The sequence below is a fragment of the Cetorhinus maximus genome, chromosome 13 (assembly GCF_964194155.1).
Source record: "Cetorhinus maximus chromosome 13, sCetMax3.hap1.1, whole genome shotgun sequence".
Classification (NCBI taxonomy): Eukaryota; Metazoa; Chordata; class Chondrichthyes; order Lamniformes; family Cetorhinidae; genus Cetorhinus; species Cetorhinus maximus.
In genome coordinates this window covers 65,887,094-65,899,131 of record NC_135891.1, presented here as the reverse complement: position 1 = coordinate 65,899,131, position 12,038 = coordinate 65,887,094, and the positions used below count along the sequence as shown (strand labels likewise).

The 12,038-nt window shown below is 44.8% G+C and overlaps 1 protein-coding gene across 1 annotated transcript in view; it reads left to right on the top strand.

Annotated features, from left to right (window-relative positions):
• Nucleotides 1–12,038, top strand: part of LOC144689095 (piezo-type mechanosensitive ion channel component 2) — a 190,222-nt gene that overhangs the window by 87,505 nt on the left and 90,679 nt on the right. Inside the window, exon 26 of the mRNA XM_078556243.1 lies at nucleotides 7,688–7,806. Within this exon, the coding sequence (XP_078412369.1) occupies nucleotides 7,688–7,806 (119 nt within the window). The remainder of the gene's footprint in view (nucleotides 1–7,687; nucleotides 7,807–12,038) is intronic.

Here is a 12,038-nt window from a genome sequence, read left to right as displayed (position 1 = left end):
ATGGTGGACAGGCTTTGAGGAGTCAGGCGGTAGGTTACTCATCGCATGATTACTAGCCTCTGACCTGCTCTTGTAGCCACAGTATTTATATGGCTAGTCAAGTTCAGTTTCTGGTCAATGGTAACTCCCAGGATGTTGATAGTGGAGGATTCAGTGATGATAATGCCATTGAATGTGAAGGCAAGATGGTTAGATTCTCTCTTGTTGGAGATGGTCATTGCCTGGCACTTGTGTGTCATGAATGCTACTTGCCACTTATCAGCCCAAGCCTAAATGTTGTCCAGGTCTTGCTGCATTTGCACACGGTCTGCTTCAGTGTCTGAGGAGTCACGAATGGTGCTGAACGTTTTGCAATCATCAACAAACATCCTCACTTCTGACCTTATGATAGAAGGAAGGTGAAGATGAAGCAGCTGAAGACGGTTGGGGCTCGGACACTACCCTGAGGAACTCCTGCAGTAACGCTCTGGAACTGAGATGATTGACCTCCAACAACCACAACCATCTTCCTTTGTGCTAGGTCTGACACCAACCAGTGGAGAGTTTTCATCCTGATTCCCATTGACCCCAGTGTTGCTAGGGCTCCTTGATGTCACACTCGGTCAAGGGCAGTCACTCTCACCTCACCTCTGGAGTTCAGCTCTTTTGTCCATGTTTGAACCAAGGCTGTAATGAGGTCAGAAGCCGAGTGACCCTGGTGGAACCCAAACTGAATGACAGTGAGCAGGTTATTGCTAAGCAATTGCCGCTTGATAGCACTGTTGATGAACCCTCTCATCACTCTACTGATGATGGAGAGTAGACTGATGGGGCGGTAATTGGCCTGGTTGGATTTGTCCTGCTTTTTGTGCACAGGACATACCTAGCCAATTTTCCATTGCCGGCTAGATGCTTGTGTTGTAGCTGTACTGGAACAGCTTGGCTAACATAGAAACTAGGAGCAGGAGTAGGCCATTCGGCCCTTCGAGCCTGCTCTGCCATTCATTATGATCATGGCTGATCATCCAACTCAATAGCCTGCTCCCGCTTCCTTCCCATACCCTTTGTTCCCTTCACCCCAACAGCTATATCTAACTCCTTCTTGAAAGCATACAATGTTTTGGTCTCAACTACTTTCTGTGGTAACGAATTCCACAGGCTCACCACTCTCTGGGTGAAGAAATTTCTCCTCATCTCCGTCCTAAATGGTCTACTCCGTATCCTCAGACTGTGACCCTGGTTCTGTACTCCCCAACCATCGGGAACATCTTTCCTGTATCTACCCTGTCTAGTCCTGTTAGAATTTTATAGGTTTCTATGAGATCCTCCCTCATTCTTCTGAACTCCAGCAAATATAATCCTAATCGACTCAATCTCTCCTCATATGTCAGTCCTGTCATCCCAGGAATCAGTCGGGTAAGCCTTCACTGCACTTCCTCTATAGCAAGTACATTCTTCCTCATATAAGGAGACCAAAACGGCACACAATACACAATATTTCAGATGTGGTCTCACCAAGGCCCTGTACAATTGCAGCAAGATACCCTTGTTCCTGTACTTGAATCCTCTGGCTATGAAGGCCAACATACCATTTGCCTTCTTTACCACCTGCAGCAGCTGCATGCTTACCTTCAGCAACTGGTGTACAAGGACACCCAGGCCTCGCTGCACATTCCCCTCTCTCAATTTATAGCCATTCAGATAATAACCTCACATTTATCCACATTATACTGCATCTGCCATGCCCACTCACTCAGCTTGTCCAAATCACATTGAAGCATCTCTGCATCCTCCTCACAGCTCACCCTCCCACCCAGCTTTGTGTCATCTGCAAATCTGGAGATGTTACATTTAATTCCCTCATTTAAATCATTAATATATATTGTGAATAACTGGGGTCCCAGCACCGATCCCTGCGGTACCCGACTAATCACTGCCTGCCATTCGGAAAAAGACCCATTTATTCCTATTCTTTGTTTCCTGTCTGCCAAACAGTTTTCTATCCATCTCAATACACTACCCCCAACCCCATGCGCTTTAATTATACACACCAACCTCTTATGTGGGACTTTGTCGAAAGCTTTCTGAAAGTCCAAATAAACCACATCCACTGGCTGCCCTTCATCAACTCTACTAGTTATATCCTCGAAAAATTCCAGTAGATTTGTCAAGCAAGATTTCCCTTTCATAAATCCGTGCTGACTCTGTCCGATTCTGCCACTGTTTTCCACATGCTCAGCTATTAAATCTTTTATAATGGACTCTAGAATTTTCCCCACTACTGACATCAGGCTGACTGGTCTATAATTCCCTGTTTTCTCTCTGCCTCCCATTTTAAATAGTGGGGTTACATTAGCTACCCTCAAGTCTGTAGGAACTGTTCCAGAGTCTATAGAAACTCAGAAGATGACCACCAATGCATCCACTATTTCTAGGGCCACTTCCTTAAGTACTCTAGGATGTAGATTATCAGGCCCCGGGATTTATTGGCCTTCAATCCCATCAATTTCCCCAACAACTAGGGACACAGCAAGTTCTGGAGCACAAGTCTTCAGTTCTATTGTCAGAATATTGTCAGGGCCCATAACCTTTGCAGTATCCAGTGCCTTCAGCCATTTCTGGATATCATGTGGAGTGAATCAAATCGGTTGAAGACTGGCATCTGTGATACTGGGGACGCCGGGAGAAGGCCGAGGTGGATCATCCACTCGGCACTTCTGGCTGAAATATGTAGCAAATGCTTCAGCCTTATCTTTTGCACTGCTGTGCTGGGCTCCTCCATCATTGAGGATGGGGATATTTGTGGAGCCTCCCCTTCCTGTTAGTTATTCAGTTGTCCACCACCATTCACGACTGGATGTGGCAGGACCCAGAACTTAGATCTGATCTGTTGATTGTGGAATCGCTTAGCTCTGTCTATCACTTGCTGCTTATGTTGTTTGGCACGCAAGTAGCACTCTTCATTGAACCAGGGTTGATCCCCTGGTTTGGTGGTAATGGTAGAGTGGGGGATATGCCGGGCCATGAGGTTACAGATCGTGGTTGAATACAATTCTGCTGCTGGCCCACAGCACCTCATGGTTGCCCAGTCTTGACTTGCTAGATCTGTTCAAAATCTATCCCATTTGGCAGGGTGGTAGTGCTGCACAACATGATGGAGGGTTTCTTCAATATGAAGACGGGACTTCGTCTCCGCAAGGACTGTGTGATGGTCATTCCTACCTATACTGCCATGGACAGATGCATCTGCGGCAGGCAGATTGGTGAGGATGAGGTCAAGTATGTTTTCCCCTCTTGTTGGTTCTCTCATCACCTGCCACCGACCCAGTCTAGCAGCTATGTCCTTTAGGATTCAGCCAGCGCAGTCTGTGGTAGTGCTACCGAGCCACTCTTGGCAATGGACATTGAAGTCCCCCACCCAGAGTACATTCTGCATCCTTGCCACCCTCAGTGCTTCCCCCAAGTGGTGTATAACATGGAGGAGCACTGATTCATCAGCTGAATGGTGGGGGAACGGTACGTGGTAATCAGCAGGAGGTTTCCTTGCCCATGTCTGACCTGATGCCATGAGACTTCATGGGGGCTGAAGTCGATGTTGAGGGCTCCCAGGGCGACTCCCAGGGCAACTTCCTCCCGACTGTATACCACTGTGCCGCCACCTCTGCTGAATCTGTCTTGCCGGTGGAATGGGACATACCCTGGGTCTCTGGGTTACGAGTCCAGTGACAATACCACTATGCCACCGCCTCCCCCAGCAACATAAGGAGTGACCTGGGGAAAGGGACCTGGTATATATTAGACATTATTGGGTTCCTGGGAGCATGTAGTGAGTGCTGGACACCTGGGAGCATGTGCAAATATTAAATTCCTGTGAGTGTGTTAAACCAATTCCTTTCTTATAGTATCACAGTTAGGGGAGAAGACCGTTTGATACATTTTATTATACGAACATATGAGTAAGGAGCAGGAGTAGGCCATTCGGCCCCTTGAGCCATTTAATAAGATCATGCCTGTACTGATAGTAAGCTGAAACCTGCCTACCGCCGATAACCTATCACCCCCTTAGTTACCAAGAATCTATCCACCTCTGCCTTAAAAATATTCAAAGACTCTGCTTCCACTGCCTTTTCAGGAAGAGAGTTCCAAAGACTCATGACCTTCTGAGAGAAAAGATTTTGCCTCATCTCCGTTTTAAATGGGTGACCCCTAGTTCTAGGTGCTCCCATAAGAGAAAGCATCTTCTCCACATCCACCCTGTCAAGACTCCTCAGAATCTTATATGTTTCGATCAAGCCACCTATTATTCTTTTAAACTCCAGTGGAAATAAGTCTAGTCTGTCCAAGACAACCCGCCCATTCCAGGTATAAATCTAGTAAACCTTCTCTGAACTGCTTTCAACGCATTTACATCCTTCCTTAAATAAGGTGACCAATACTGTACACAATACTCCCAAGTGTGGTCTTACTAGTGCCCTGTACAACTGAAGCATAACCTCCCTACTTTTGTATTCAATTCCCCTTGCAATAAATGAAAACATTCTATTAGCTTTCCTAATTACCTGCTGTACCTGCATACTAGCCTTTTGTGATTCATGCACTAGGACACCCAGATCTCTCTGCATCTCAGAGCTCTGCAATCTCTCACCATTTAGATAATAAACTTTTTTGTTCTTCCTGCCAAAATGGACAATTTCACATTTAACCTCATTACACTTAATCTGCCAGATCTTTGCCCACTCACTTAACCCATCTATATCTTTTTGTAGCCTCCTCCTGTCCTCTTCACTTTCCTACCTATCTTTGTGTCATCAGCAAATTTGACAACCATCTCTTCATCCAAGTCATTGATATAAATTGTAAACAGTTGAGGGTCCAGCACTGATCCCTGTGACACACCACTCATTACATCTTGCCAACCTGAAAAAGACCCATTTGTGCCTACTCTCTTCCTGCTAGCCAGCCAATCTTCTATCCATACCAATATGTTACCCCCTATGCCATGAGCTTTTATTTTCCAAAGTAACCTTTGATGTGGCACATTATTAAATGCCTTCTAGAAATCCAGGAACAGTATATCCACCAGTTCCCCTTTATCCACAACACATGTTACTTCCTCAAAGAACTACAGTAAGTTGGTTAAATATGATTTCCCTTTCACAAAACCACTTGGGTTTTTGGGTTACTAGTCCAGTGACATTACCACTGAACTACCACCTCTTCTGCTGTCATTTTGAATGCACACACTTTTGGAAAGGAACACAAGAAATAGAAGCAGGAGTAGACCACATAGCCTATCGAGCCTGCTCCACCATTCAATACGATCATAGCTGGTCTTGGGCTTCAACTCCATGTTCCCACCCGCTGCCCATATCCCTTAATTCCCTGAGAGACCAAAAATCTGTCTATCCCAGCCTTATATATAATCAACGATGGAGCATCCACAACCTGCTGGGGTAAAGAATTCCAAATATTCACAACCATTTGCGTGAAATAATTTCTCCTCATCTTATAAATCATCTGCCCCTTATCCTGAGACTGTGCCCCTGTGTTTTAGACTCCCTGGCCAACAGAAACAATCTCTCAGTGTATACTCTATCAAGCCCCTTCATCATCTTGTAGATTTCAATGAAATTGTCTCTCATTTCTCTAAACTCCAGAGAATATAGACCCAATTTACTCAGCCTCTTATCATAGGATAACCCTCTCATCCCAAGGACCTTTTTAGCAAAACTTCACAGTACCACCTCCAATGCAAGTATATCCTTTCTTAAATGTGGAGAGCAAAACTGCACACAGTATACTCGATGTGGTCTCACCAAAACCCTGTACAATTTCAGCAAGACTTCTTTGTTCTTGTACTCCAATCCACTTGCAATACAGGCCACCATACCATGTGCCTTCCTAATTATTTGCTGCACCTATTGCTAACTTTCTGCATTCCTTGTACATGCACGCCCAAGTTTCTTTGAACATCAACGCTTACAAGTTTCTCACCTTTCAAAACATATTCTGCTTTTTTATTCTTATGACCAAAGTGAATAACTTTACATTTCCCTATAATACTCCATCTATCATCTTATTGCCCACTCATTTAACCCATCTATATTTCTTTGCAGCCTCTCCATGTCCTCCCCACAGCTTATCCTCCCACCCAGCTTGGTATCATCACCAAACTTTAATACATTACTCTCTATCTCTTCATTTAAGTCATTAATATGGATTGTAAATAGCTGTAGCCCCAGCACCGATCCTTGTGGCACTCCAACTGTCTGCCAACTTTAATAAGCCCTGTTTATGCCCACTCTCTGTATTCTATCTTCTATCTTATCTCAGGATAAGGGGCAGATCATTTGTAAGATAAGGAGAAATTATTTCACGCAAATGGTTGTGAATCTTTGGAATTCTTTACCCCAGCAGGTTGTGGATGCTCCATCGTTGATTATATACAAGGCTGGGATAGACAGATTTTTGGTCTCTCAGGGAATTAAGGGATATGGGCAGCGGGTGGGAACATGGAGTTGAAGTTAACCAATCCTCTATCCATGTTAATTTATTACCCCCAACTCCATGAGCTCTTATCTTGCTTATTCACCTTTTGTATGGCACCTTATCGAATGCCTTTTTGAAATCCAGATATACCACATCTACTAATCCCCCTTTATTTACCCTACTAGTTACATCCTCAGAAAACCTCTAATAAATTCGTCAAACAGGATTTTCCTTTAGTAAAACCATGTTGACTTATTCTAATCATACTATGGGTGGAATTTTATGGCCCCGTTTCAGTGGGGGTGGGGCTGTAAGATGCGACAAGCCTTTCAAAAGTCCATGGACTTCGGTGGGACTGTAAAATCCCGCCGGGGTAAAATTTCGCCCCATGCTTTGCTAATTGCATTGTTAAAACTTCCTTAATAATAGATTCCAGCATTTTCCCAACAACTGATGTTGGGCCCACTGGCCTGCAGTTCACTGCTTTCTCTCTCCCTCCTTTCTTGAAAAGTGATATAACATTTGCCAACTCCCAGCATTGTGGGATCAGTCCCAAATCTAAGGAATTTTGGGAAATCAAAGTCAGCACAACCACTATTTCTGCAGCTACCTCTTTTAGAACTCTAGGATGTAGGCCATCAAGTCCTGAGGATTTGCCAGACTTCCGTCCCTTATGTTTCTCCAGTACTTTATCTTTGCTGTTACTAATTTCCTTAATTTCCTCACTCTTTTTAGCCCGTTGGTTATCATTTATTTCTAGTATGGAATTTCTGCATTCTACTGAGAAGACAAAAGAATAAGCTGGGAGGTGGCCTGATCTATAAAATTATGAGTGCTTTGATAGATTAGACACTTGATGAAGAGTCTAAAGCTAGCATCCACAAAGATAGACACTACTAAATCCAAATGGAATTTCAGGATAATCTTTTTTGCCCAAAGAGGGATATGAATATGGAACTCATTACCATGAGGAGTTATTGACTAGAGTACCTTGGCATTTTCAATGTTATTGCTATAACTACAATGTGTTGGCAGATTAATTTTGCCTCTAATTGGGAGATCAGGGACTCAGATTGAAGCAGCCTGTGGTGAGGGTGAGTTAGTCTGAGGTCAGTGCACTGCATTGCACTAGAAAGGAGGTGGAATTATTTTTCCTATTTTTTTCTGAGATATCTTTCTCTTTACCTTTTTCTCTCCCTTCTTCACCCCTCAACGTTAGAACGGAAAGGATTAGGGCTAAACAGAAGTGCAAACGATCGGAAACACCAATGCCAAAACCTGGTGCTCCTTCACACACAATCAATAGGTTAAAGCCGGAGAATCGGGGAGAGTGTTCAGGTATGTCTTGTTTCTTAGGAAGAGTATGTCAAGGTGAATAGCTGACTCTCTGAGTAGCCATAGATGGCACAAGCTCTTCCCATGAAATGGAAACTACTCTGGCCTATTTGGAGGAGTAGAACTATTACTAGAGGCTGGGATTCTTCCCTCTTGGCTCCTCTTTCTGTCAATGGACTGGCTAATTCTGCTGGAGAAAGTCCAGAAGATCTGTTTCTGTTTCTGGTAGATTGGTTTTCACTGGTCAAAATCCTGCATAAAATGGGGGTTCCCTAAGCCTTGGCCCTTGTAATCCCTTCCTAAAATTCTGCCTCAGTAGAAGAAAGATAGCACCTTCCACAGTCTCAGGGTGCCCCAAAATGCTTCACAGCCAATAAAGACCCTTTGAAATTTTGGAATATAGGAAACACAGCAGCCAATTTGCACATTGCAAGACTCCACTAAAAATAATGGCTTAAAGTCTTAACCAAAAGACGGCACCTCTGAATATACTGGAACATTGGTCTCAATTTTTGTGTTTGGGTTTCCGGAGTGGGACTTGAACCCACAGCCTTTTGACTCAGCGGCTTGACTGTTGCCACTGAGTCATGGCTGAGACCTTAAGTGGGAGAATGCACAAACTGCGTATTTGGCAGACAGAAGCTTGATCTTGTTGTGATTTATCGGTATCTCTTCCCTGCCACCTCTTAACTGTGGTGACAGATTTCCTAAGTGTGTTGGACATCAGGCTTATTGAGGATATTCAGAAAGTGAAAGAAGAAAGCTGGTGAGGAGCTTTGACCATCAAGTCCTGACAACTCTTTTAAGTGCTAGAAAGTGTGATTAATGGTTGCTGGAAATTGGGCAGAACTGATTTTCCGCTAAGGCCCTCATCTGCTGAGGGAATTGCTGCAATCTAGTTTCCTGGCCTAGGTCATTATCACAACCAAGGCAACCTTGATTCCTGGACATGGGCCTGTCCCCTCACTGGGCATTGTGCCAGGGTGACAGGGGAACTGAGAGCATTCTGCTTAGGGATTAGGGCATTCCAGAAAGCCCAAAGGCTTGAAGGCAACTCTTCATAAACTATTTTCGAATACAACCCCATTTTAATACTTGAAAATTAACTTGACCCCAGATGCCAACAAAAACAAAACAGTAATAAAGTAGCAACGTAACATCCTCCCTCCTTCCCTATCCTTCCTTCCTTCCATACCCATCCTTCGTTCCTGCTGGGCATTTTATCAATTTATATTAGAGTGTGTGCCATTTGCTTCATGGTTGATTCCTTTGAAGAGAAACATGGGGACCCTGAATTTCCTCTGTTCCTCACCCACTGCATTAAGGACTTGTGCCCCACTTAAATTTGTGCGTCCTGACCCTGGCTGTTTCACAGGGTTAGAGCCACTTAAGTATTTTTGGGTTGGGAGCTTGTGCAATTTTTGGAGCTAATGGTGTGCCTGGTTCAATTTGAGGAGTAAGGCATTCACTGTGAGAACCTACCATAATGCAGGACACGCCCAGTGATGCCAACACAGCAAAAACAAAACAGTTTAAATTCCCTCCAAGGTTCCAGGTCAGGAAACATACCTTTTAATTTAAATTTAAAACCCTTCCCTGCCCTTTCTGCTTCCCCACTGACACTTAGCAACATGGAGTACCTGAGACTAACAGATCTTTACTAATGTCTCTGGAAGGTGAAGGCCAGGAATCCAGGTAGAATCAGTCTCCTAGTTTCAATCCCCACTGCTCAGGGAGTGTTCTCCTTCAGTACCACTCCTAGACAACCCAGCTAAGTCTGGGAGCTCATGGTAATGTGAAGAGATCTGATTCCCTCAGATCTGCCTGTAGAACCTAAGACTAGGTGTATATTTTAAAGGGCCCAGTTGAGAGAGAGAGAGAGAGGGAGAGATCTGCAGCTATGTTGCAAATGGTATTCTGGGGAAACCAAAAATTTGATTGAGCTATTTTCTACCCACCAGGTTTCTTTGCCTATAGACAATTTGCTCCTTCTCATTTCTACATTACAACAGTCTGTATCTAATGATTATCTCTCAAGACCCCATTCGCTGTTTCTGCGAAGCCAGTTGGGATAGCAGCCCACAGTTTGGGAACCGCTGCTTTAAGGCCATCCTGATGAAGAAAGAGGAGGGCCCACGTTCTTTGAGACTCATGCTTCACGAGAGTTCCTGAACCCACTCCTTCATCAGCTTATTGGGACACTTGCTTTGTGGCCACTTTGATGAATAGGCAGAGAGGAAATTGAAGGCTGGTGGGTTGGGAGTGGTCTGTATTTAAATTTCGATACTGGACCTGTTCCTGCTGTAAAGTGGATCCATTGAGGCCCACTGAGAAATTGGTTGGAATTCATGAGGTGGTGTGATGTTAGGATACATTCTAGTGTGATGTTAGAGTACATTGTGATGTGATGTTAGGATACATTCTACTGTGATGTTAGAGTACATTGTGATGTGATGTTAGGGTACATTGTGGTGTGATGTTGGGGTACATTGTGGTGTGATGTTGGGGTACATTGTGGTGTGATGTTGGGGTACATTGTGGTGTGATGTTAGGGTACATTGTGGTGTGATGTTGGGGTACATTGTGGTGTGATGTTGGGGTACATTGTGGTGTGATGTTGGGGTACATTGTGGTGTGATGTTGGGGTACATTGTTGTGTGATGTTGGGGTACATTGTGGTGTGATGTTGGGGTACATTGTGGTGTGATGTTGGGGTACATTGTGGTGTGATGTTGGGGTACATTGTGGTGTGATGTTAGGGTACATTGTGGTGTGATGTTGGGGTACATTGTGGTGTGATGTTGGGGTACATTGTGGTGTGATGTTGGGGTACATTGTGGTGTGATGTTGGGGTACATTGTGGTGTGATGTTGGGGTACATTGTGGTGTGATGTTGGGGTACATTGTGGTGTGATGTTGGGGTACATTGTGGTGTGATGTTGGGGTACATTGTGGTGTGATGTTGGGGTACATTGTGGTGTGATGTTAGGGTACATTGTGGTGTGATGTTAGGGTACATTGTGGTGTGATGTTAGGGTACATTGTGGTGTGATGTTGGGGTACATTGTGGTGTGATGTTAGGGTTTTTTTCTTTATTCATGGGATATGTGCATTGCTGGCTGGGCCAGCATTTTATTCCCCATCCCTAGTTGCCCTTGAGAAGGTGGTGATGAGCTGCCTTCTTGAACCGCTGCAGTCCCTGTGGTGTAGCTATACCCACAGTGCTGATAGGAAGGGAGTTCCAGGATTTTGACCCAGCAACAGTGAAGGAAGGGCTATATATTTCCAAGTCAGGATGGTGAATGACTTGGAGGGAAATCTCCAGGTGGTGGTGTTCCCATCTATCTGCTGCCCTTGTCCTTCTAGATGGTAGTGGTCGGGGGTTTGGGAGGTGCTGTCTTAGGAGCCTTGGTGAATTCCTGCAGTGCATCTTGTAGATTGTACACACTGCTGCTACTGTGCATTGGTGGTGGAGGGAGTGAATGTTTTTGGTGTGGTGCCAATCAAGCGGGTTGCTTTGTCCTGGATGGTGTCAAGCTTTTTGAGTTTGTGGGAGCTGCACTCATCCAGCCAAGCGGGGAGTATTCCATTACACTCCTGACTTGTGTCTTGTAGATGGTGGACAGGCTTTGGGGAGACAGGAGGTGGGTTAGTCGTCGTACGGTTCCTAGCCGCTGAACTGCTCTTGTAGCCACAGTATTTAAATGGCTAGTCCAGTTCAGTTTTTGGTCAAGGGTAACCCCCAGGATGTTGATACTGGGGGACTCAGTGATGGTAATGCCATTGAACATCAAGAGGCTAAAGTTAATTCTCTCTTGTTGGAGATGATCATGGCCTGACATTTGTGTGGCACAAATGGGTACTTTGCGGTACTTTTTTTTCTTTATTCATGGGATGCGGGTTTAGCTGGACTGGGCCAGCATTTTATTCCCCATCCCTAGTTGCCCTTGAGAAGGTGGTGGTGAGTTGCCTTTTGAACTGCTGCAGTCCCACAGTGCTGTTAAGAAGGCAGTTCCAGGATTTTGACCCAGCAACGGTGAAGGAAGGGCTATATATTTCCAAGTCAGGATGGTGAATGACTTGGAGGGAAATCTCTGGGTGGTGGTGTTCCCATCTATCTGCTGCCCTTGTCCTTCTAGATGGTAGTGATTAGGGGTTTGGAAGGTGCTGTCTCAGGAGCATGGTGAATTCCTGCAGTGCATCTTGTAGATGGTACACACTGCTGCTACTGTGCG